Raw genomic sequence first — 27,936 nt, forward strand, 5'->3', positions numbered from 1 at the left:
CGCCCTAAAACACACACAAGTCTGGTATTATCCTTCAAAAATAAAAATCTGATTAATAAGCAGACAAACTACAACAAATGTACCATATAGGAAATACAGCAGCTGTCAGTCACATGACCTGTCTATTATGTGTATGTGTGAGCTAATATATACTGCCAGGGGGAGGGCTTCCTGTTGGCTGGGGATTTATCAGGCTGCCAATTTAGCTTACAAATACTGAGGTAAAAATACTGAGCAAATAATGTGTGAACGAGGTCTAATACAGGAGGAGATGACACACAGGTATATACTATATACAGGAGAGATGACACACAGGTATATACTATATAGAGGAGGAGATGACATACAGGTACATACTATATACAGGAGGAGATGACACACAGGTATATACTATATACAGGAGCAGATGACCTACAGGTATATACTATATACAGGAGGAGATGACACACAGATATATACTATATACAGGGGAGATGACACACAGGTATATACTATATACAGGAGGAGATGACATACAGGTATATACTATATATAGGGGAGATGACACACAGCAGGTATATACTATATACAGGGGAGATGACATACAGGTATATACTATCTACAGGAGATGACATACCGGTGTATACTATATATAAGGGAGATGACAAACGTATATACTGAGGTGATCAGGTGAAAATGAGAGGTGTGAGGTGAAAATGAAAAGGTGTGAGTGCAAATTGAGAGGAGTGAGGAAAAATAGTGGAGTGATCAGAAAATGACAGATGTGAGGTTGAAATGACAAGTGTTAGGGGGGAATGAGAGGAGTGAGGGAGAAAATGAGAGGTGTGAGGGGGAAAATGAAAGATGTGATTGGGAAAATGAGAGGCGTGATGGGAAAATAAAACAAGTGAGGTGCTATAACTAATCACAGATATTTACTATGCCCAGGCAACGCCGGGCTCTTCAGCTAGTATATATATATATACACTGCTCCAAAAAATAAAGGGAACACTTAAACAACAGAATATAACTCCAAGTAAATCAAACTTCAGTGAAATCATACTGTCCACTTAGGAAGCAACACTGATTGACAATCAATTTCACATGCTGTTGTGCAAATGGAATAGACAACAGATGGAAATTATTGGCAAATATCAAGACACACTCAATAAAGGAGTAGTTCTCCAGGTGGGGACCACAGACCACATCTCAGTACCAATGCTTTCTGGCTGATGTTTTGGTCACTTTTGAATATTGGTTGTGCTTTCACACTCGTGGTAGCTTGAGACGGACTATACAACCCACACAAGTGGCTCAGGTAGATCATCCAAGATGGCACATCAATGTGAGCTGTGGCTAGAAGGATTTCTGTGTCTGTCAGCGTAGTGTCCAGAGGCTGGAGGCAGTACCAGGAGACAGGCCAGTACACCAGGAGACGTGGAGGGGGCTGTAGGAGGCCAACAAACCAGCAGCAGGACCGCTACCTCAGCATTTGTGCAAGGAGGAACAGGAGAAGCGCTGACAGAGCCCTGCAAAGTGACCTCCAGCAGGCGACAAATGTGCATGTGTCTGCACAAAAGGTTAGAAACCGACTCCATGAGGATGGTCTAAGGGCCCAACGTCCACAGATGGGCTTGTGCTCACAGCTCAACACCGTGCAGGTCACTTGGCATTTGCCACAGAACACCAGGATTGGCAAATTCGCCACTGGCGCCCTGTGCTCTTCACAGATGAAAGCAGGTTCACACTGAGCACATGTGACAGACGTGACAGAGTCTGGAGATGCCATGGAGAGCTATCTGCTGCCTGCAACATACTTCAGCATGACCGGTTTGGCAGTGGGTCATGTTGTGAATTCTGTTGTTGAACTCCCTCCTGTGGTCGTGAATGGTACTTCGGCGAGTTCTGTCCATGGACTCCCTCTGGTGGCTGTGAGTGAAGCTGCTGCTTCTGAGGTTCCTTACACAGGTGACGTGGTTTATCCTTTGGTTGGCTGCTCTATTTAACTCCACTCAGATCGTTACTCCATGCCAGCTGTCAATGTTCCTGTGCTGGTTCAGTTCGCTCTTGGATCTCTCTGGAGACCTGTCTCTTCCTGCAAGAAGCTAAGTCCCCGTTTGTTATTTTCTGTTCACGGTTTTCGAGTCCAGCTTGCTTTCTTGATTTTGTCTTGCTAGCTGGAAGCTCTGGGATGCAGGGTGGCGCCTCCGCACCGTGAGTCGGTGCGGGGGTCTTTTTGCACACTCTGCGTGGTCTTTTGTAGTTTTTGTGCTGACCGCAAAGATACCTTTCCTATCCTCTGTCTATTTAGTTAGTCTGGCCTCCCTTTGCTATAACCTGTTTCATTTCTGTGTTTGTGACTTTCATCTTTACTCACAGTTAATATTTGTGTGCCTTTTCCTTTGGGGAAATTTCTCTGAGGCAAGGTAGGCTTTATTTTCTATCTCTAGGGCTAGCTAGTTCTTAGGCTGTGCCGAGGCGTCTGGGCCTGTTAGGTATGCTCCACGGCTATTTCTAGTGTGTGTGATAGGATTAGGGATTGCGGTCAGCAAAGTTCCCACTTCCCAGAGCTTGTCCTGTGAGTTTAACCATCAGGTCATTCCTGGTGCTCCTAACCACCAGGTCATAACAGGGTCAGTAATGGTGTGGGGTGGCATTTCTTTGAAGGGCTGCACAGCCCTCCATGGGCTCGCCAGAGGTAGCCTGACTGCCATTAGGTACCGAGATGAGATCCTCAGACCCCTTGTGAGACCATATGCTGGTGTAGTTGGCCCTGGGTTTCTCCTAATGCAGGACAATGCCAGATCTCATGCAGCTGGAGTGTGTCAGCATTTCCTGCAAGATGAAGGCATTGAAGCTATGGACTGGCCCGCCCATTCCCAGACCTGAATCCGATTGAACACATCTGTGACATCATGTCTCGCACCATCCACCAATGTCACGTTGCACCACAGACTGTCCAGGAGTTGGCAGATACTTTAGTCCAGGTCTGGGAGGAGATCCCTCAGGAGACCATCCGCCGCCTCATCAGGAGCATGCCCAGGGGTTCTAGGGAGGCCACACATTACCTAGCATGATTTCCTTGTCTTGAGGCATTTCCACTGAAGTTGGATCAGCCTGTAACTTACCATATATACTCGAGTATAAGCCGAGATTTTCAGCCCAAATTTTTGGGCTGAAAGTGCCCCTCTCGGCTTATACTCGAGTCACGGTCGGCGGTGGGGTCGGCGGGTGAGGGGGAGAGGGCGCTGAGGCATACTTACCTAGTCCCAGCGATCCTGGCGCTCCCCCTGCCGTCCCACGGTCTTCGGTGCTGCAGTTCTTCCTCTATCAGCGGTCACGTGGGACCGCTCATTAGAGAAATGATTAAGCGGCTCCACCTCCCATAGGGGTGGAGCCGCCTATTTATTTCTCTAATCAGCGGTAACGGTGACCGCTGATAGAGGAAGAAGCTGCGGCACCGAAGACAGCTGTCCGGGAGAAGGAGCCGGACGCCAGGACCAAGTAAGTATGTAATATTCACCTGTCCGCGTTCCAGCCGCCGGGCGCCGCTCCATCTTCCCGGCGTCGCTCCATCTTCCCGGCGTCTCTGCGCTCTGACTGTTCAGGTCAGAGGGCGCGATGACGCATATAGTGTGCGCGGCGCCCTCTGCCTGATCAGTCAGAGCGGAGACGCCGGGACGAGACGCCGGAACGAGACGTCGGGAGCTGCAAGCAAGAGAGGTGAGTATGTTTTTTTTTTTTTTTTTACTGCAGCAGCAGCAGCGACAATGGCAGAGCTTTCTATGGGGCAATATGAACGGTGCAAGAGCACTATATGGGGCAGAGCTTTCTATGAGGCAATATGAACGGTGCAAGAGCACTATATGGGGCAGAGCTATAGGGCAATAATGAACGGTGCAGAGCACTATATGGGGCACAGCTTTAGGGCAATAATGAACGGCGCAGAGCACTATATGGGGCACAGCTATAGGGCAATAATGAACGGTGCAGAGCACTATATGGGGCACAGCTATAGGGCAATAATGAACGGTACAAGAGCACTATATGGGGCAGAGCTATAGGGCAATAATGAACGGTGCAGAGCACTATATGGGGCACAGCTATAGGGCAATAATGAACGGTGCAGAGCACTATATGGGGCACAGCTATAGGGCAATAATGAACGGCGCAGAGCACTATATGGGGCAGAGCTATAGGGCAATAATGAACGGCGCAGAGCACTATATGGGGCACAGCTATAGGGCAATAATGAACGGCGCAGAGCACTATATGGCACAGCTATGGGGAAATAATGATCTATTTTTATTATTGAAATTCACCGGTAAATGCTGCATTTCCACCCTAGGCTTATACTCGAGTCAATAAGTTTTCCCAGTTTTTTGTGGCAAAATTAGCGGGGTCGGCTTATACTCGGGTCGGCTTATACTCGAGTATATACGGTAATTTTCCACTTTGATTTTGAGCATCAATGCAACTCCAGACCTCTGTGGGATATTAGTTGTGATTTACCTTGATCATGTTTATGTTTTATTGTTCTCAACACATTCCACTACGTAATGAATAAAGATTTACAACTGGAATATTTCATTCAGGGATATCTAGGATGTGGGATTTTAGTGTTCCCTTTATATTTTTAGGGCAGTATATATATATATATATATATATATATATATATATATATATATATATATATATATATATATATATATATACATACTATATATTTCTATTTCAAAAATCACAAATGAGGAAAATGAGCTGTGGCAAAACTTTGGAACTTTGGGCACCCTTGAAGAATTGTGTGCTTAGATAACTGACCAAGGTTTAGGACGTTAATTATCCTGTTAGGGTTATGGTTTGTTCACTATCATTATTAGGAAAGGCCAGGTAATGCAAATTTCTCAACCTTATAAAAACCCAGCCTCCTTTAACCTTGTGCCAAAAACAGCAGCCATGGGTTCTTCTAAGCAGCTTATTATCACTCTGAAAATGAAAATGGTGGAGGCCCACAAAGCAGGAGAAGGCTAGATGAAGATAGCAAAGCGTTTTCATGTTGCCCTTGAAATGTAATTAAGAAATGGTAGTTAACAAGAACAGTGGAAATCAAGATAAGGTCTGGAAGACCAATCAAAATTTCAGTGAAAGCTGCTCATAGGGCTGCGAGAGAGGCAAACCAGAACCCTCACTTGACTGCAATAGACCTTCAGAAAGATTTAGGAGACTCTGGAGTTGTGGTACATTGTTCTACTGTCCAGAGACAGCTGCACAAATAAGGCCTTCATGGTAGAGTCATCGGAAGAAAACCTCTCCTGTGTCCTCACCATACAATTCAGGATCAGAAGTATACAAAATAATATCTAAACAAGCCTGATGCATTTTGGAAACAAGTCCTGTGGTCCAATGAGATTAAAATAGAACTATTTGGCCACAATGATCAAAGGTATGTGTGAAGAAAAAACAATTTCAGGAAAACAACATCTCACCAACCATTAAGCATCAATCATGCTTTGGGGTTGTGTTGCAGCCAATGGCAAGGGGAACACTTCAAGGGTAGAGGGAAGAATGAATTCAAAATCCACAATAGACTAAGTCAAAAGGAGCAATCTGAAGGTTTTATAATAGCCCTCACAGTCCCCTGATCTGAACATCACTGAAAATTTGTGGTTAGCAATTCATACAAGATGATCCAGGAATCTCACAGAACCAGAAGAATTTTCCAAGGAAGAATGGATGAAAGTCCCTCAAACAAGAACTGAAAGACACTAGGCAGGTAACAAAAAGCAATTACAAGCTGTAAAACTTTGAAAAAAGTGTGATACTAGGTACTAATTATACAGGGTGCCAAAATGTTTGCATCAGGCCATTTTCCTTTGTGTAATTTTTAAAATACAAAGGAAATGTGTCATCTTTACCTCTAGATTGTCACGACTCAGCTGTCGGGTGACCCGGGACCAGGGGCTCCTTCCCTGTCTCTACCACTAGGAGGAGCCCTAGCTCGCCCTATTCCCCTGGGATACTCCTGAAGGTGAACATGCTGCTTCAGCCACACTTGCCTTATCTCCTGAATCAGCCCTTTGTCTGTTCTCTTCCCCCACCCAGGGAAAAGGGGCCATACTGTGCACCACAGTACACCATCCCGACAAACAAGGCAACACAAACAAGAGAAAAACTGAAATACCAAGCATACAAATATTCACTCACATATAACAGAGGAATGTACTGGGGAGTGGAGGAATAACCAAAGTAAGAGGAGGGATGAGGGAATGTGCACACGTCAGGATTTCTGGCTTTTTTTTGCGCGTTTTTGATGCGTTTTTTTCTTGTGTTTTTTGCAAATGCATAGAATAGCGGGAAAAACAAAAAAATGCAAAATTAATGAACATGCTGCTTTTTTTTACTGTGATGCGGTTTTTTTCACGGAAAAAAACGCATCATGTGCACAAAAATTGCAGAATGCATTCTAAATGATAGGATACATATGTCTGCAGTTTCTAATGCGGGTTTATCGCGTTTTTATAGCGAAAAAATGCGAAAAAATATTTTCTCATGACATATTGTACTTCATGATAGTGGTAACATTTCTTTGATATGATTTGCTTTATTTATGGAAAAAACAAACATTTTGTGAAAATGTTGAAAATTTTGCAATTTTCCAACTATGAATTATCATGCCCTTAAATCACAGAAATATGTTACACAAATACTTAATTAGTAACATTTCCTACATGTCTAATTTACATCAGCACAATTTTGGAACCAACATTTTTTTTGTTAGGAAGTTATAAGGGCTAAAAGTTTACCAGCAATTTTTTATTTTTATGCACCATTTTTTAGGGACCACATCACATTTGAAGTCACTTTGAGGGGTCTATATGATAGAAGATACCCAAAAGTGACACCATTCTAAAAACTGCACCCCTCAAGTTGCGCAAAACCACATTCAAGAAGCTTATTATCCCTCCAGGTGCTTTACAGGAATTTTTGGAATGTTTTTTAAAAAATGAACATTTAACTTTTTTTCATAAAAAATTGACTACAGATCCAATATTTTTTATTTTGCCAAGAGTAACAGGAAAAATTGGACCCCATAAGTTGTTTTGTAGGTTGTCCTGAGTATGCTGATACCCCATATGTCAGGGTAAACCACTGTTTGGGCATATGGCAAGCTCGGAATTGGCTGGAATTGAGATCAGACACCATGTCACATTTGGAGAGCCCCTAAACAGTGGAAATTCCCCACAAGTGACCCCATTTTGGAAACTAGGCCCCCAAAGGAACTTATCTAGATGTGTGTTGAGCACTTCGAACCTCCAAATTTTTCACCGAAATTTATATTGTAGAGCCCTGAAAATAAAAAAAAATCATATTTTTTCCATAAAGATTAATTTTTGCCCCCAATTTTTTTTCCCAAGGGTAACAGGAGAAATTGGACCCCAAAAATCATTGTGCAATTTGTACTGAGTACGCTTATATCCCATACGTGGGGGTAAATCACTGTTTGGGCGCATTGGCAGAGGTTGGAAGGGAATGAGAGCCTTTTGACTTTTTAAACACAATATTGGCTGGAATTGAGATCAGACACCATGTCGCATTTGGAGAGCCCCTGATGTGCCTAAACAGTGGAAATTTCCCAGACGTCACCCCATTTTGGAAACAAGACCCACCAAGAAACTTATCTAGATGCATGTTGAGCACTTTGAACCCCCAAGTGCGCCACAGAAGTTTATAATGTAGAGCCGTAAAAATAAAAAATCATATTTTTTCCACAAAAATGATCTTTTTGACCCCAATTTTTTATTTTCCCAAGAGTAACAGGAGAAATTGGACCCCAAAAGCCGATCCACCATATGTCAAGGTAAACCACTGTTTGGGCATATGGCAAAGCTCGGAATTGGCTGGAATTGAGATCAGACACCATGTCACATTTGGAGAGCCCCTGATGTGCCTAAACAGTGGAAACGTCCCACAAGTGACCCCATTTTGGAAACTATACCCACCCAGGAACTTATCTAGATGTATAGTGAGCACTTTGAACCCCCAAGTGCTTCACAGAAGTTTATAACGTAGAGCCTTGAAAATAAAAAATCATATTTTTTCCACAAAAATGATCTTTTTGTCCCCATTTTTTATTTTCTCAAGGGCAACAGGAGGAATTGGATCCCAAAGGTTGTTGTGCAATTTGTCCTGAGAATGCTGATACCGCAAATGTCAGGGTAAACCACTGTTTGGGCATATGGCAAAGCTTGGAAGGGAAGGAGTGCCATTTGACTTTTTCAACGCAAAATTGGCTGGAATTGAGATCGGACATCATGTCACATTTGGAGAGCCCCCAATGTGCCTAAACAGTGGAAGTCCCCCCACAAGTGACCCCATTTTGGAAACTAGGCCCCCCAAGGAACTTATCTAGATGTATAGTGAGCACTTTGAACCCCCAAGTGCTTCACAGAAGTTTATAACGTAGAGTCTTGAAAATAAAAAATCATATTTTTTCCACAAAAATTCTTTTTGCCCCCATTTTTTTATTTTCTCAAGGCAACAGGAGAAATAAGACCCCAAAAATCATTGTTCAATTTGTCCTGAGTATGATAATACCCCATATTTATGGATAAACCACTGTTTGGGCGCATGGCAGAGCTTGGAAGGGAAGGAACGCCATTTGACTTTTTCAGCGCAAAATTGGCTGGAATTGAGATCGGACACCATGTCGCGTTTGGAGAGCCCCTGATGTGCCTAAACAGTGGAAACCACCACAAGTGACACCATTTTTGAAACTAGATCTCCCAAGGAATGTATTTAGATGCATGGTGAGCACCTTAAACCCCCAGGTGCTTCACAGAAGTTTATAACGTAGAGCCATGAAAATAATAAAATCACATTTTCCTCACAAAAATGTTATTTTAGCCCCAAATTTTGCATTTTCATAAGGGTAACAAGAAAAATTGCACCATTCAATTTGTTGTGCAATTTCTCTTGAGTATGCTGATACCCCGTGTAGGGGAATACTGCTTTTGGGGCACAGTGAAAAGCTCAGAAGGGAAGAGGCGCCATATTGGAGTTCAGATTTTGCTGGAATGGTTTGAGGGTGCTATGTCACATTGGCAGAGCCTCTAAGGTGCCAGAAGAACAGAAACTTCCGATATGTGAACTCATTTTACAAACTAAACTCCCCAATGAATTCATCTAGGGGTGCAGTGATCATATTGACACCACATGTGCCTCACAGAATTTTATAACCCTGAGCGGTGAAGAAAGAATAAATTACATTTTTACTACTAAAATGTTTTAGCCCCAAGTTTTTAATTTTTCTAAGGGCTAATAGAAATTTTTTACAACAAACAGAGGTCCATTTTCTCCTGAGTAAGCTATTACCCTACATGTAATTTGGAAATATTTTCCAGGCACAGTGCAAAGCTCAGAAGCAAGAAGTGCCAGATTTTACTGTTGTGGTTTGCAGGTGCCATGACCCACGGGGAAAACCCGTTAGGTGCCAGAATGGCAGAACCTCCCATAAGTGACCCCGTTTAATGAATTAGGCTACGTTCACATTTGCGGTGTGCGCCGCAGCGTCGTCGCCGCAAGACAACGCATGCATCGTGCGGCCCTATCTTTAACATTGGGGCCGCATGGACATGCGTTGTCATGCGTTGTGTTGCATTTTGCAACGCATGCGTCGTCTTGCCGCACCTGGCAGGGCGCGGCAAACGCAACATGTAGCATTTTTTCGGCGTCGCCTACTTTTTAAAAAACGCATGCGTCGTGTTTGCGTCGTCGATGCGCCTAATTCCCCATTCTGGATGACACTTTTTGCTTTACTCTGCATTGTGTTGTATCTGCTATTGTATTCAATTGCAATGTATGGCGTTGTGGTATGGCTTGTTGAGTTTGCATTGTCCTATGAGTGAACATTCCATTGTGGTAGTAATGTTTTTTTTGTTTAATTTTTTGCTATGTTATTGTATGTGGCAGTGTTTGCTTTTAATTTGTTTTTTTTTTTTTTCTTTTTTTCCTTGCAGACTAACTTGCAAGAATGGCGTCGGAGTCACCAGCTAGCCAATCGGCACAGGAGTTCGGTGAGTAATTATGTCCAGTTGCTTACTATTCGCTGTCATTTTTAGCCTTGGCACTAATTTTAAAACAATTTTTACAGGCTTCTTCAAGTGAGGAGGAAGGGACCCAGCAGGAGCAGCGAGCTCGGGGCCATGGTGTGGCGTCAAGCGGGCAAGTAAGGTTTTTTTTTTTTTTTGTTTTTTTTTTAATTTCTTTTCTTTACTAACATCCTGCTGTGAGGAAGGATGGCTATTCTTTCACTTGTGATGTTGACAAAGCTTAGGGCTGCAAGTATTGGGGGAAGGAGACATTTTAGGTGAACTCCCAGCACAAGAACAAACATAAATACATAGAAACCAGAGAACAGTTACATACATCAGATGGCATATACTTCAAATACAGGACAGGGCAAAAGTACATATCATGACAGGTGCTGGTGGTTGTTGTTAATATTTTCAAATATTTAACCTTACTGTTTTCCGATTATTCTAGGTTTCACAACGGGGACACGATGAGAGTATTGATGTTGACCTCCTAATTACAAGTATACAGGAGCATGGCCCGTTGTGGGACAGCCGTGACCCCCGACACGCGGACCAGGTGGTGTTGAGGCGGATGTGGGTTGAGGTGGCAAAAGCGCTGTGGGATGGCTTTGACAGCGCTTCAGCCAAGGACAAAGGCAACTTTGGTGAGTATTGCTGATACGCCGCTATGACCCATCAGGCCAGGATAAAAACAACCGTGTGTGATGTGATCAACGCCTTCAACTTTGCATCACACACGGTTGTGTTATCATTTTTAAATGTTAAATATGTAACCATTTTTGTTGTTTACATTCACAGTCAAAAAGTTGAAGACCAGATGGCGATCCATGAAGGACCGTTTCAATAAGGGCCTCCGTAATGAGGAGAAGCCAACTCGCAGTGGTGCTGCTGCGGCCAGGTCTGTGCCCTACAAATACAACAGGGCGTTACAGTTCCTGAGACCGGTCCTTGGCCGCCGACAGTAAGTATTTCTGTTACTGCACAATATGCATTTCCACATACCATATTGCCCAGCCACATAGCATATTGCACAGCCACATCGTACATTGCCCAGCCACGTACATTGCGCATCCACATAGTATATTGCCAGGCCACTATATCGCAGCCACATAGTACATGTTCTAGCCACGTATCCACATAGTATATTTTACAGGCACACAGTGTATTGGCCATCCACGTAGTCAGCGTAGCATATTGGGCATCCACTTTTTCCTTAGTGGGATGGTATATTGCTAGTGTTGAGCGATACCTTCCGATACTTGAAAGTATCGGTATCGGATAGTATCGACCGATACCCGAAAAGTATCGGATATCGCCGATACCGATACCCAATAGCAATACAAGTCAATGGGACACCAAGTATCGGAAGCTATCCTGTATGGTTCCCAGGGTCTGAAGGAGAGGAAACTCTCCTTCAGGCCCTGGGATCCATATAAATGTGTAAAATAAAGAATAAAAATTTAAAATATTGATATACTCACCCTCTGACGCGCCCTGGTTGTAACCGGCAGCTTCCGTTCCTTTGAATGAGCGCTTGAAAGACCTTAGATGACGTTGCGGCTTGTGATTGGTTGCGTGAGCGGTCACGTGACCGACACGCAACCAATCACAAGCCGCGACGTCATCTAAGGTATTTCAAGCGCTCATTCAAAGGAACGGAAGCTGCCGGTTACATCGGTAAGGTCCAGGCTGCGTCGGAGAGGAGAGTATATCAATATTTTTTATTTTGATTTTTTATTTTAATATCGATCCCGATACCGATTCCCAATATCACAAAAGTATCGGAACTCGGTATTGGAATTCCGCAAAGACTGAGAGACAGAGGATTGTAATCTATTGTTGTGTGACGTAATTTAAACTTTATTATTACAGGATTTGGCGTATGTGAGAGGTTATTATTTGAAGACTAATGTTGCCCTTTTCTTTTCACAGAACACACAGCAGCACCCTCGAGCCTGTTTGCCCATCTGGGGCGGTCCGTCATGAATCGCCATCTGACCCGTCACAGCCATCCCACAGCGCGAGCAGGCTTGTACCACTTTCTGGTGAACCGGCAGCCAGTCCATCAGGTGTTCCCCTGCCCGAGGCCTCTGGCGCTCCTTTTTTCGGGTATTCCCGTCAGCGTCAGCGGGCCTCGGACAGGCCGCTAATGCCCGAATTTTTGCATTTGAGCACGGTGTTCCAGAATTGTTTCAAGGCGCTGGGCGATAGAATGGACACTGCTCTGTCCAATATCGACCGGCGCCTTGAAACAATGGAATCCGAGCTCTCGAGGCCGGCAAAACATTTTTTTAGTGCCATTGCTAAGGGCATGGTGGAACACCTTACGCCGGAACTCCAGATTTCGGTGATGCAGGCCTGCAACACTGCCTATGTGAGGGCTCTGCAGCAGGGTCAGAGAATGCAGTCAGCGACTACAATGCCCGTAGTACCATCGCTGGCTAGCATGACTCTGACTCCTGCTGCAGAGCCGCTCCAGCCATCCCACCGAGGTCCGCGTGCGGAGGGACGCCACCACAGACAACATTACCAGAGCCAGTCGAGAACAAGTGGGAGACTTGTTTTGCCTCCTCCCTCCCCTACAGAGGTTGCTGTCTCGTCGCCAGCATACATTGAGGGCTTTGAATTGCCCTCTAGCCTATTGGAATATGGCTCCACATCCTCCTCCTCTTCCTCTCCCCACTCCCAAGCAGAGACTTACCACTCACCCATGATAGCTGAGGTTGATACCCCATAGTTTTATTTCCCACCTTTTTTCCTGTTTCCCCAAATAAAACTTTTAGATTTCAAACAATATGTGTTTTTATTGGGCAGTATACTTCTCGGCAATTCACACCGTGCGCCGTCTACACATATCTTGTGTTTCAAAACACCTCATATATATGCAATGTCAGACACAATTTTATCAATTTTACATTTGCCTTTTTTTGGGTGTCTCTCATTGCTGTATGAGGTGTTTACAAACACTTTATTAGGCCTGTTTCATACGTCAGTGTCTCCAGTACGTGAGGTGACAGTTTCCTCACATACCGGAGACACTGACACACGTAGACCAAATCAATGCATCTGTTCAGATGTCATTGATTTTTTGCGGACCGTGTCTCCGTTTTCCAAACACGGAGACATGTCAGTGTTCGTGGGAGCGCACGTATTACACGGACCCATTAAAGTCAATGGTTCCGTGTAAAACACATACCGCACACGGACGTTGTCCGTCTGCAGTCTGTGTGCGTGCAGTAGACAGCGCTACAGTAAGCGCTGTCCCCCCCACATGGTGCTGAAGCCGCCATTCATATCTTCCCTGCAGCAGCGTTTGCTGCATAGAAGATATGAATAATAGTGTTTAAAAGAAAGATCTGTCAAAATGCCCTCCCACCCCCTGTGTGCCCTCCCACCCCCTGTGCACCCCCCCTGCTGTTCTGAAAATACTCACCCGCCTCCCTCGCAGTGTCCTGTCCTGGGAGCACCTTCTACTGTATGCGAACACGTGGGGCCGCCGATTAGAGTCATGAATAGGCGGCTCCACCTCCCATACGGGTGGACCCGCCTATTCATGACTGTAAATAAGCGGCCCCACGTGACCGCATACAGTAGAAGGTGCGCCCAGGACAGGAAGCAGCGATAGCCAATAAGGGACCCGGGTGAGTATTTTCAGAACAGCGGGGGGGGGGGGGGGGCGCACAGGTGGTGGGAGGGCGGGGGGAACATAGATCTTTATTTAAAACACTATTATTCATATCTTCTCTGCAGCAAACGCTGCTGCAGGGAAGATATGAATTGCGGCTTCAGCACCAGATGCTGGTACGTGTGGTACCCAGCACGGTGCGTGTGGTACCCAGTGGGCACACGGGCGGCACACGTGTGCCCCACGTGTGCCACACTGATGTGCCACAGAAACATAGGGGCACACGGATAATTCCGGTACCGATTGTTTCCGGTCCCGGAATTATGTGGACGTGTGAGACTGCCGTTAGATTGTATATATAGAATAAGGTCAGTGCTCCGGTGGTTGCAATGGTCACATGGCAAAGTGTTGACACTATTTGAATCAGGATGTTTTTCTGCATCCTAACTTCAATACTTTTGACTCGCAAGAGTGGAGTGAACAAGATCGGCTCCCTCGTTGGCAAGCTGGACACTTTCCAAATACTTGCATCTTCACCCGTCTTCCTGGTGTGCGGTTGATGATCTGCTTTTTTCCGGCACTGCAGCAGCATGTTCCAAGGCTGTGTGAGTGGCACAACCCATGCACAACCGAAACCCATTTGTTGGCCTCGCCATGGTGTGGTGCCAGTCACATTGCCGCGGCACATGCAGCTGTGGCGGGTGAAAATGTATGATCAGCCAGCGCACTCAATGAAGCCATGTTCCACATTAAACTATTCTGGAATCCTGACAGTTTGTCAAGGAGGGAGCCGATCATGTTCGCTCAACTATTGAACACACGGCCAAACAAAACAAAAGTGTGGGGGTTTTGCAGACCATTTGGGAGCTGGTGATCACCAGAGTACATTTTGTGCAGTACACCGTTTAGCGCAGTTGGTAGAAAAATGTACTTTGGAGAAGTGTTGAAAAATTAAAAATATTTTTTATTAAACAACAACTTTTTAAAAAAAGGGTAGCAAGTTTAGTCAAAACACAAACATTTATGAAGTATAGGTAGATGTCAAATTGGAAATTACATTACCCACCTACACTGATGACATTTATTGCACATAATACTGTATAAATATTTTATTATCATTATATTATATTTTTAGCACAGTTACAGTAAAGGTATATATTGTTGTAGTTAAAACCAGAAAAAAGTACAACAGTAAAACATAAACACTACACCATTGTATCTTGCCATGCTACACGGCCAACATCTGAAACAAAATAGGAAGCAAATCGATCCCTCATCTGCGCAATTTCAACACTTGTCCTCAGAGGATGATCTTGGTAATCGGGCAATGGGTTTGGTATGGGTTCATCGAGTTCCACTTTCAGTCTCTCTTTGGCCATAATATAATTGTGGAGAACCACACAAACCTTCACCACCTCATCCACTGTCTCAATTTTCAGATTAATGGCGGATCCTAATATACGCCATTTGGAGACAAGGATGCCAAAGGCGCACTCCACAGTTCTTCTGGCTCTGGACAGTCTGTAATTGAAAATACTTTGTGTGGTCCAAGCCCCGACTGGAGTAGGGTTTCAGTAGGTTGGCACACATTTGAAATGCCTCATCCCCAACCACAACAAATGGCATTGCCGGGCCTTCGGTGTTGGGAAGAGGTCGTGGCTGGGGGAAATTAAAATTGTTCCCATATAATCTTTGGCCCATATCAGACTCCTTAAATGTTCGTGAGTCATTTGCACGGCCAAATGCTCCAATGTCCACGGCGAGAAACCTGCAGTCCGCACCTGCAATTGCCATGAGCACGGTGGAGAAGTATTTTTTATAATTAAAAAAGAGAGATCCACTTCTTGCAGGCTTTGTAATCCGAATGTGCTTCCCATCAACAGCTCCTATACAGTTAGGGAAAGAACACACTTGCTCAAATTTATTGGCGTTGGCCTCCCATATTTCACTTGTAGGGACGGGTAAAAATTCAGCACGGAGATTGTCCCACAAAGCACGGCATGTGTCGGAAATAATTCCAGAAAGAGTCGAGACTCCAATCCTGAATTGAAAATGCAGGGATCTCAAGGTCTCTCCAGTAGCCAGGAAACTGCCAAGAAGAAAAACAAAGAAATTACATTAAAGTACATTGTATTTTAAAAATTACATTGACCATACTAAACCCAAAACAAATTCCAAAAAAAGGAGAAAAAAAAAAGGAAGAACATATCACAGTCATTCAAAGAGCTACGTACCGTAGAGTAACCAGCAGCCGTTCCTCTGCGGAAATTGATCTCCGGAGCTGCGTGTCCTGCCTGGTAATGGCTCCTTCCACAAGACGCAGAAGATAGCGGAAGCTGTCTTGAGACATCCTGGTATATTCAAAATATTTTTCCAGGTTGTCATTAAGCTCGCCAAACAAGCAATGGTACGCTCCACGGCTCTCCCGGACTTCCACAATAGGGTGTAGCCAAAAGCGACGATGACTCCTTCTCCGTTTATCCCTTTTCCTTTGATGATAACAGGCGATAGCATAGGCATTAGCCAAGGCAAAATCCACCTCCATATCCATGTAGATACTCTCCATGGGACGCTCCATCATGATGCTGTAAACACAAGCAAAATGGGACGAATTCATCTCTGCCAGGGTATATATACACAATTACATTACACCCACCCTCTTCTATCCATTGGTAGTCTTTATCTAGTGTCTAGACACAATTTTTTTTTTTTTTTTTTTTTAAGAATGACATCAATTAAGGAAAACGCATGCATCTGAAAACGCTGCGTTTTTTTGTCAAAATGCAAATGTTTTTTTAAAAAACGCAGCGTTTTGAGACGCATGCGTTGAATGCATGCGATACAAAACCATGCGTTTTGCATGCGTTTTCATTGCGTTGTGCGTTGCGGCGACTACGCTGCGGCGCACACCACAAATGTGAACGTAGCCTTACACCTGAATTACACCTCTCAATTAATTCTTCTAGGGGTAAAGTGATCATATTGACACCATGGGTGTGTCACAGAATTTTATACCATTGGGCAGTGAAGACAAAATAACTACATTTTTACTACCAAAATGTTGTTTTAGCTAAAGATTTTGCATTTTCACACAAGAAGTGGGTAAAAATGGCTCCAAAATTTGTCCCACAATTTCTACTGAACGTGGCAATACCCCATAAGTGGCTGTACAGTGCTACTTAGCCTTACAGAGAGACTCGAGAGGAATGAAGCACTATTTGCCTCCTGGGGTGCAAATTTTTCTAGACCAGATGACGATTTTGACTCCATGGGTATTTTCCAGAAACAAGCAGCAATGAATGTTGCCGAGTGAAAATTCCAAACTACCATTGTAGTGAGCAGTACGCTCTAGTGACCAGTATGTTATGCCCAACCTGTGCTTCTTGAGGCATGCACTCATAAGTTAGGTGGGCTCCCATCGCTTCAAAAATGCCAATCGTGGACGCAATATGTGGTTTAGGTACACTGTGGGGCTCAGAAGGGAGGGGGTCATTTGGATTTGGGAACGGAGAATTAGCTGAATTTATTTTGGCGGGTGAGTAGCGATTTTGCTTTTCCAGAGCTACCAGTAATGTAGAAACCCCCTATATTTCCATTAACCAATGGCGGAACTGAGTGAGGGCTTGCTTTTTTTGTGAATTGAGTTGAAGCTTTTTTTAAGTGTGGTGATAGTTTTCACATGTACCAGAGACAGGTACACAAGTAGACCCATTCAAGTGAATGGGTCTGTGCACATGTCAGTGTGTTTCCACGGATCATGTGTCCGGGGGCAAAACACACTGACATGTCCATTTTGGGACATAAAATATCCCACACGTGCACACAGATAACACATGGATGTCATCCATGTGACACGCATTGGCGCCGGGGAAGAAGCGTTACAGTAAGTGCTGTTCCCCAGTGCCAGGTGCTGCTCATGGCTTTCATCATTCTCCCCTACACTGCCGGCGATCGGAGCGAGCAGGGGAGAATGATGAGAGTTATATTTAAGTGATAAAAGAGACAGCAGGCTGTGGCTGATGGGACTATTAGTCCCATCAGCCTACCCTTGCTGCCACTAATAACAGTGACAGCAGGAACGGCTGATGTGGATATTCATCAGCCACCGCCTGCGCTATAAATAAATAAATGAAAAAAACTATGTGGGTTCCCCTGTATTTTCTATAACCAGCAAGGCAAAATTCACAGCTTGTGGCTGCAGCCCTCAGCTGTCAGTTACAGCAAGATTAGTTATCAAGAAAAGAGGGGTCCCCATGCTGTTTTTTAAAATGATATAAATAAATAAGTAATTTTAAGATATAGTGTGGGGTCCCCTCCATTTTTGACAACCAGCCTTGCTAAAGCTCACATCTGTGGACTGGTATTCTCAGACTGGTAAGGGGCTATGGATATTGACCCCCCCAGCCTAAAAATAGCAACCTGCAGCTGCCCAGAAAAGGCACATCTATTAGATGCACCAATTCAGGCACTTTGCCAGGCTCTTCCCACTTGCCCTGTAGTGGTGGCAGGTGGGGTTCATATTTGTTGTGTTGATGTCACCTTTGTATTGTCAGGTGACATCAAGCCCACAGCTTAGTAATGGAGAGGTGGCTACAAGACACCTATCAATTACTAATCCTATAGTTGCATGGTAAATAAAGACACAGTGAGAACAAAGTTATTTTATTAGAAATAAAACAAAACACACTTTTCCATTTTTAGTTAAAAATAACAAACACAGTAATACTCACCTAACACCTAATTCCACCGAAGCCCTCGTTCTCCTGTAATAAAACAAAAATAAAAATCAACAATATCCCTCACCTGTTGGTCTTTCTGTCCCACGCCGTAATCCATGTCTGGGGGAGAAATAGCTTTCAACCTGGACATTGCCAAGATGCGACCGTCCAGGCTGAGAACCACTGGTGACTGAGCTGCTGCGAGCTCAGCGTCAGTGATCGGCGGTGATGTCGTCGACGTTACTTCCGGTCACTGAGGCTCAATTCCCAGCCGAGCTGAACTGTGGTGATTACGTTGAGATCCGGTGACCTCAGTGAGATTCCCGCTAGCACCGTGAACTAGCGGGATCTCACCAAGGTCACCACAGTTCAGCTCGGCTGGGAATGGAACCTCAGTAATGGATAAGTATCTTATAACATCAACCTCAAAATATGTAGCCCCCAGCTATGAGTTTTGCCTGGTTGTAGAAAATACAGGAGGAACCTATGTTGTTTTTTCATTTATTTACTTATTTAAAGCACAGGAGGCGGCTGATGAATACTCCCATCAGCTGCTCCTGATGTCACTGTTATTAGCGGCAGCAGGGATAGGCTGATGGGAGTAATAGTCCCATCAGCCGCCTCATGCTGTCTATTTAATCACTTAAATTTAACTCACATTTTGAGAGCTATAATTTTTCCATATTTTGGCCTACAGAGTTATGTGTCATCTTGTTTTTTGCAGGAAAAGTTGATGTTTTCATTGGTACCATTTTTGGGCACATGACATTTTTTGATCGCTTTCTATTCTGATTTTTGGGAGGCGGAATGAACAAAAAACAGCAATTCAGGAATTTCTTCTTTGGGGCGGGTGGCGGGTTTATGCCGTTCTAGGTGTGATAAAATTGATAAGGCAGTTTTATTCTTCGGGTCAGTACGATTATAGCGATACACAATTTATTTAGTTTTTTATGCTTTGGCGCTTTTATACAATATAACTATTTTATAGAAGAAATAATTATCTTTGCATCGCTTTACTCTGAGAGCTATAATTTTTTTATTTTCCTGCTGATGGAGCTGTATGGCAGCTTGTTTTTTGCGGGACAAGATGACATTTTCAGTGGTACTATATTTATTTTTGATTGCATATTATTGCACTTTTTGTTCGGCGCTATGATAAAAAAGCATTGTTTTTTGCCTTGTTTTATTATGCTGTTCACTAAAGGGGTTAACTAGTGGGATAGTTTTATAGGTTAAGTTGTTGCGGACGCGGCAATATCAAATATGTGTACTTTTATTGCATATATTATTTTTCATTCAAATATTTATTTAGAGATAGAATATATTTAGATTTTTTTATTATTTTTGATTTTTTTTAAATATTTTTACAAGTATTTTAAAAATTTTTTTTACTTTTTTCAAACTTTTTACTTTGTGTGTGTGGGCGATCTCGATGATGTAATATTCCGTTCCAGGTCAAATAGGCCCAGGGCACATGGACTGAATATTACATGCGATGTCAGAAAGGGGTTAAAAAGAAGAAGTGCTTCTTTTCAGCTCAGGATTAGGAGTAATCAGACACTGCGATCTTCTGGTTCCTCTCTGTTGCAGTAACCCCATGACAGTACCCCGTCTTTTACGAGGGACCTCTGGAACCTCAGGACTGGGTTTTTTGGGGTGTGCTACGTGAAAAGACTCGATCAGTCTGGCTGCATGGATGTCAGACGCTGGTACCAACATCCTCTGCTCAGGACTGTACCCCTCCAATGTACCACATACTTAAGCGACCAACGAATTAAACAAGAATTCAAGATTTTTGCAATCTGTAACTCCATGTTTCCATTGACAATGACAGGATATGGTCGTAGTGGTCATGGTATCGAAGATGTAGCATTTTTTGAGGAGAGATTGATGAATTACATTATGAATCCTAAAGGTGGGCGGCAAAGAAAGGTGGAATGCTACTGGATTGACGATGGCTACCATCTTCTAAGGATCGATAAACCTGGGATCCAGTTTCCAAGATGGAACCTTCAACTTAATGTTCCTAGAGGACAGCCACACCAAGTCAGCAACACACAGGTCCAGACCCACCAAACGTCTCCAATCAGCCACACACTTATATTTGGATCCCATCTTCCTCTAATAATTAGTAACCCCCTGCCATACGGATGTAATAGATGATGAAAACCGTTCCTCTTCAGGTAATGTAGAAGGACGATATTTATTAAATTAACTAAACTAAGGATGGAACCCAAAAAGTCAAAAACGGGGACTTACCAGTAGAGATTAGCGGTGTTCGAGTCGAACTGTTCGCCAATTTCAAATTCGAGCTGTTTTGTGTTCGAGTCGTTCGACGAACTTGTAGAATTTGCTTAAAATTCGGCTGTTTGAGTTTCTGTTCGATAACTGTTCGTTCACCAAAAGCCTAACTTGATTTTCACATTACAACTGTCTATCAATGTTAATAGACTGTTTCAGTGTATAATGTGCGTGAGGGCAGGGCGGGGGATAGATCTGTGCTGAAATAATGCCGATCTCCATTTTTTTTTTCTTGACCGCATTTACAGTGGGGCGGTGCAGTCTCTCAGCCTATCAGCAGTGCACACACACACACAGCAAAGTGCATGTGATGCACACAAGCAAGGGCATGTGTCATTGGCTATGTATGCCACATGTCCTTGCCCTATAAGAACCAGCCATTTTCCCCGTCGCCACCATTTCCTCACTGCTGCAGCTTAGGGTACCGTCACACAGTTGCATTTTGATCGCTACGACGGCACGATTCGTGACGTTCCAGCGATATACTTACGATCTCGCTGTATCTGACACGCTCCTGCGATCAGGGACCCCGCTGAGAATCGTACATCGTAGCAGATCGTTTGAAACTTTCTTTCGTCGTCTAGTGTCCCGCTGTGGCGGCATGATCGCATGGTGTAACAAAGGTGTGCACGATATTGTGTACGATGTGCGCATAGTAACCAACAGCTTCTACATCGCAAATACGTTGTGAAGTTATCGCTCCAGCGTCGTGCATTGCGAAGTGTGACCGCAGTCTACGACGCTGGAGCGATATTGGAGCGATGCTGGAGCATCACGGATCGTGCCGTCGTAGTGACCAAAGTGCCACTGTGAGACGGTACCTTAAGTGTTAGACAGCAATGCTGCTGCTGTGGGCGCTATACAGTATAAGGCCGGGATCACACACAGCGAGATACGGCTGAGTCTCGCAGGTTAAAACCAAGCTTTGGCACCGGCACTCCGGATCGGAGCGTGCGGCCACATAGCAATACATGGAGCTGCACGCTCCGCTCCGGAGTGCCGGTCCCAAAGCTTGTTTTTAACCTACGAGACTCGGCCGTATCTCGCCGTAGTGTGACTCCAGCCTAAGAGTGTAAATTGCGAGCGAATTTGCAGTTAGATAGAGAGATAGGTTTAGGGAGTTGGGACTAGTTGTAATATCAGCCCTTTTCAGGGTAGGTTTACAGCAGTTCATAGCACTTTTTGCCAGGCAGGTCTGTGCCAGTGCTATGCAAGTGTTTGTCACAGCATTTGGTGTAATCTAGCTCACCCAATCCTATTGGGCTAGTAGCACTTTGTGGTAGTCATCTGAGTAGCCCGCCTGTAAAGCTAGCTACACCACCTGTGTATCTAAATTTTTACTGCATCTAACCCAGTAAATCATTTTGAGCTTAGTAGCAGTGTCTGCACGTCAGCGGAGTAGCCTGGCTGTGAAGCTAGCTACACCGCCTGTGTATCTAAATTTTTTTTACTGCATCTAACCCAGTAAATCGTTTTGGGCTTAGTAGCAGTGTCTGCACGTCAGCGGAGTAGCCCGCCTGTGAAGCTAACTACACCGCCTGCGTATATAATAATTTTTTACTGCATCTAAGTCAGTAAATCGTTTTGGGTTAGAACCACAGTTTGGCCACTCAGCTCTGCTCGGTTTCCATCCATCGTTTTTTGTGCCAACAACTACAGAGTTGCCAATTAATTAAGCACCAAAATGAGTGGCAAAAGGCCTGCTGCTAGTGGAAAGGGGAATAGGAGTGTTGGAAAGGGAAAAAAAGGTTGTGTCCGTGGGGTAGGTGGTAAAGCAACAGTGACATCTGCAGAAGAAAGACCATCTTCCAGCCAAAGTAAGATGTCTACTTCTTTTCGTGGACAATCTGATATGATCCCTTTCTAACGACCATCGCTACAAACATCGCTACAAATTCCAGATGAGGCACAAAAAGAGCAGGTGCTTGAACGGATATCAAGTGCTCCTTCAACTGGGCTCTGATCCACCTCAACTTCAACATTACAAATACTCCAGTCCTCAGAGTTGTCACCCCAATCGCACTTGCTTCCTCACAGCTCCCAAGTCTCCAGCTGCCCGTCTGAGCATGGGGTAACACACATGGTTGAGTCTGTAGAGCTGTTTACGCATACTATAGCCTGGGAATCAGAGGTCTGCTCCAGAGCTTCTGTGAATTCAGACGAGTAAATGATCTGCACTGATGCCCAGAATCTTTGTGAGTCAGATCCAGGCCCAGATGAAGAAGGTTCTGAGCTTAATGTAGGCCCTCGTTCCCAAACTGTAACTCCTGTTGGTGGAGACAATGAGGAAGATGATGATGAGACTGAGATACCTGATTGGAATGAAAACTTGACTTTTCGGTCAGGGCAGGAAGAGGTTGGCTCTGAGGACGACGGGTATGAGAACACACAGGGTGATGATGACGAGGTTGAAGACCCCACTTACTGTCATCCCACAGTCTGCCAGTCCATGAGGTCAGCAGAGGAGTTGTGGAGGAGGATGCTAGTGACGACGAGGTTAGGTTGGGCCTTCCTGGACACAGACGGAGTACTGGAAGCACGTCAACAACTGCATCCAACATTTTGCCCCGTATTCACATTGTAGGGATTTCACTCACTCAGCTGCGACGGCTGACACTCAGGAGACGTGTTCCTTTAAAGTTCACTGGGTTTATTGCTTCATAAACCATGTGGCAAACAACAGAAAACAAATAGCCTTTGGTTCAGGTAAAGAAAAACAAGTGTCCAGTTCATCCGGCTCAGTCCTGAAGCCGTAACACACTCAGGAGGATTTCACCTCCACACATACCTACCTGTGTTAAGCATTAGGCTTTCTTTTATATGTCTAACCACACCCAGAACCCATCACATGACCAGACATGTGGTTGTGACATCACCACAGGTCCTGAAACACATATAGGTAGCCATGGTTACATCACAGCAACAAGCCATCTATAAGACACATATCTCCCATCGATTAGACATCCTTTAGCCACGCTACATACCTCCCCCTCTGCCTAAAGCCGTGGGGCTTGGCACTTTCTCCCACTAGACAAGGGATTCTTGACAGGGCATCAGCATTACCGTGCAGCTTTCCGGCCCTATGTTCCACATGGAAACAGAAGTCCTGCAGGGCTAAGAACCAACGGGTGACCCTAGCATTTCTACCCTTCGTTTCCCTCATCCACCTAAGTGGGGCATGGTCGGATATCAGTCTAAATTTACGTCCCAGCAAATAGTACTGTAATGTGTCGACTGCCCATTTTATGGCCAAGCACTCCTTTTCAACGACTGAGTAGTTCTTTTCAGACGAGGACAGCTTCCTACTCAGATAGAGAACAGGATGCTCTTCTCCATGTAGTTCTTGGGAAAGGACTGCTCCCACCCCAACATCTGAGGCATCTGTCTGAAGAATAAACTCTTTCTTGAAGTTTGGGGCCATCAGAACGGGTTGCTTACATAAAGCCTCTTTCATTTCTTGGAAGGCTGAATCTGTTTCTTCGGACCACTTAACCATTACTGATTTTGTCCCTTTTAGCAGGTCAGTCAGAGGCGCCGCCATTGTGGCGAAGTTTGGGATGAACCTCCTGTAATATCCCACGATTCCCAGGAAGGCTTTAACTTGCTTCTTGGAAACTGGTTTTGGCCATGTTTGAATTGCCTCCACTTTACTGATTTGGGGTTTTATTTCTCCATGACCCACTATGTATCCAAGGTACTTAGCTTCTTCTTTACCCAATGCACACTTCTTCGGGTTTATTGTAAATCCGGCCTCTCTTATAGCATCAAACACCGCTTGGACTTTCTCCAGATGACTCTCCCAGTCCGGGCTAAAGATGACGATATCATCTAGGTACGCAGCAGCGTATGCCTTGTGGGGTGCAAGGACTCTATCCATAGCCCTTTGGAAGGTGGCCGGAGCTCCCTGTAGGCCAAATGGCATCCGGACATACTGGAAGCATCCATCTGGTGTAGAAAACACCGTCTTCTCCTTGGCTTCCTGTGCCATGGGGATCTGCCAATACCCCTTCGTCAAATCCAAGGTGGTTATGTACCTGGCGGGCCCAAGCCTTTCGATGAGCTCATCAACTCGGGGCATGGGATATGCGTCGAACTTGGAGACCTCATTCAACTTCCTATAGTCGTTGCAAAATCTCCACTCCCCATCAGGTTTTGGGACCAGGACAATTGGGCTCGACCAACCGCTCTTGGATTCCTCAATGACTCCAAGCTTCAACATACGCTCCACTTCCTTGGAGACTATTTCTCGACGGGCCTCAGGAATTCTATAGGGCTTCACGTTCACGCGCACATGGGGCTCTGTCAGGACCTCATGCTCTATGACCTTCGTGTACCCAGGCAACTCGGAAAACAGGTCCCTGTTTTTCTGGAGTAACTCCCGGCATTGCTGTTTCTGGGACTCCGATAGCGTCTCCGCTATAGTAACTGCTCCAACCTCATCTTCTGGGTTGCTTAACAACGATGGAGTTACTGTCGGCTCTCTATCTTGCCACGGCTTGATAAGGTTGACATGGTATACTTGGAATGGTTTCCGTCTTCCTGGTTGGTGAATTTTATAGTTTACTTCACCAAGTTTCTCGACAACCTCATATGGCCCTTGCCATTTGGCCAAGAACTTGCTTTCCACTGTCGGAACTAACACAAGAACTCGGTCTCCCGGACTGAATTGCCTCACTCTTGCAGACCGGTTGTAGACCCTGGCCTGAGCTTCTTGTGCTTGGAGAAGGTGTTCTTTCACGATAGGCATCACCTTTGCAATCCTCTGCTGCATCAGGGCCACATGCTCAATGACGCTTCTGTGGGGCGTGACTTCGGCTTCCCAGGTTTCCTTGGCTATATCCAGGAGTCCTCGTGGATGTCGGCCATACAGAAGCTCAAACGGTGAGAAACCTGTGGAGGCCTGTGGAACTTCACGAATGGAAAACATCAAAGAGGGTAAGAGACAATCCCAGTCTCTACAGTCTTTCTCTATAGCTTTTCTCAGCATGCTCTTCAGTGTCTTGTTAAATCTCTCAACAAGGCCATCTGACTGGGGATGGTACACCGAGGTCCTCAACTGGGAGATTTTCAGGGCTTTGCATAGTTCCCTCATCACCTTGCTCATGAAAGGTGTCCCCTGGTCAGTCAGGATCTCCTTCGGCAGACCTGTCCGGGAAAAGACATGGACCAACTCGCGAGCTATACTCTTTGAAGAAGAATTTCTCAAGGGAATTGCCTCAGGATAGCGTGTGGCGTAGTCCAGGATGACTAATATATACTGATGGCCCCGGGCTGATTTAACTAAGGGACCGACCAAGTCCATGGCAATTCTCTCGAATGGCACCTCAATAATGGGCAGTGGCACAAGGGGGTTCCGGAAATGAGGAGTGGGAGCAGTTAGCTGACATGTAGGGCAGGACCTGCAATAGTTCACTATTTCCCGGTGGCACCCAGGCCAATAGAACCTCTGCACAACCCGTTCCTGCGTTTTTTCCACCCCTAGGTGTCCACCCAAGATGTGTGAATGGGCCATGTCCAACACCTTCCGTCTATATGGACCCGGCACTACCAACTGCTGTACCAACTCCTCCCTTATTTTCGCGACCCGGTACAACAACTCCCTGCTCATTAGAAAATGGGGAAATCTTGTGTCTGCCCCCGGCTCCTGTACCACCCCGTCAATAACTGTGACATTATTAAAGGCTTCCCTCAGAGTGGGGTCCCTATGTTGGGCAGTCCCAATATTTTCACCGGATACCTCTAACTCCAGAATGTCAGATGCAGGGGACACTTCCTCCTCATCTCCAGCCAGGACACAAAAAGGAAATCTGTCTGACTCGGGGTGTGGCACCACCCTTCCCGGGTTCACTGGTTCCCTACTCTTGCTAGGGAGCTCAGAACCTTTCCCCCACAAATCCCAAAACAAACAGAAATCCCGGCCAATAATTATAGGGTGCAACAAGTCCTGAACGACGCCGACTATGTGGGACTCCGTGCCACATGTCGTTTCAATGTTCACACTGGCCACAGGGTAGTCCTTTGCATCACCATGTATGCACCGCACTCCGACCTTCTTTCCCGGGAGCAGGTGGAGAGGAAAAGTGGCCCTCACCAGGGTCACTAGGCTCCCCGAGTCTAACAGTGCCGTTACTGCTTGACCGTTCACCTTCACGGGACATGCTTGAGGTCCCTCGTTGGGCGGAGAGTTCACACTGCAAGCTGGATACGCATAGTATGAACAACGGCGTCCCATGCTGCAGTCCATCTGCTCAGTGGTTTGGGAACAACGGGCAGCTATATGTCCTGGCTTGTGGCACCTCCAACAAATAATATCACCCGTGGGGACCTTGGGCACCACCTCCCCCGCCCTTTGTGACCTTGGACGCACCACCCCTTTTTGGGACTCAGCTGCCTTCTGGGATCCCCAGTACGGCATGGGCTGCCTCCCGAAGGAGCCTTCCAACCCTTGGTACCTCTCAACCAGTCCGATCAGCTCGTCGGCATTCTGGGGATCACCCTGGGCAACCCAAGACTGTATAGGCCTCGGGAGGGAATGGACAAACCGATCCATCATCACCCGTTCTACCATCTGTGCAGGCGCAGAGGACTCTGGCTGCAGCCATTTCTGGACCAGGTGCAACAGATCAAACATTTGGGAACGAGGTGGTTTGTCCCGGTGATAGCCCCAGGAGTGAACTCGCTGTGCCCTGACAGTCAGTGTCACCCCCAAACGTGCGAGAATCTCGGCTTTCAATTTGTGATACTCTTTGGCATCCTGCAAGGTCAAATCATAGTACGCCTTCTGGGGTTCTCCCGTCAGGTATGGCGCAAGTACCTCTGCCCACTGCTCTGGCGGAAGTTTTTCCCTCTCAGCGACCCTCTCAAACACCGTCAGGAAGGCCTCAACATCATCCCCGGGAGTCATTTTCTGCAATGCGCGTCTTACCGTTTTCCGGACGTGGGTGTCATCAGCCAAACCTGGGGTTGGGGCGCTCGCCTTGCCCTGGATGGCGGTTGCCAGAAGCTGCATCTGCTGCTGATGCTCCTGCTGGCTCTGCTGCATCTGCTGCCGTTGCTCCTGCTGGCTCTGCTGCATCTGCTGCTGGCTCTGTTGTAACTGCTGCCGTTGCTCCTGCTGGCTTTGTTGCATCTGCTGCCGTTGCTCCTGCTGGCTCTGTTGTATCTGCTGCATCAACAGCCTGTTGGTCTCTTGCTGCCTTTTCTCCTGCTGTGACTGCAT

General features: G+C 45.5%; 1 protein-coding gene across 1 annotated transcript in view; it reads left to right on the top strand.

Annotated features, from left to right (window-relative positions):
* Positions 1–12,810, top strand: part of LOC138664538 (uncharacterized) — a 50,669-nt gene extending 37,859 nt beyond the window's left edge. Inside the window, exons 2-6 of the mRNA XM_069751363.1 lie at positions 9,996–10,052; positions 10,130–10,204; positions 10,522–10,717; positions 10,872–11,034; positions 12,006–12,810. Of these exons, the coding sequence (XP_069607464.1) occupies positions 10,645–10,717; positions 10,872–11,034; positions 12,006–12,810 (1,041 nt within the window). The 5' untranslated portion in view covers positions 9,996–10,052; positions 10,130–10,204; positions 10,522–10,644. The remainder of the gene's footprint in view (positions 1–9,995; positions 10,053–10,129; positions 10,205–10,521; positions 10,718–10,871; positions 11,035–12,005) is intronic.
* Positions 12,811–27,936: the final 15,126 nt, after the last annotated feature.

The sequence above is a fragment of the Ranitomeya imitator genome, chromosome 1, assembly GCF_032444005.1.
Source record: "Ranitomeya imitator isolate aRanImi1 chromosome 1, aRanImi1.pri, whole genome shotgun sequence".
Lineage (NCBI taxonomy): Eukaryota > Metazoa > Chordata > Amphibia > Anura > Dendrobatidae > Ranitomeya > Ranitomeya imitator.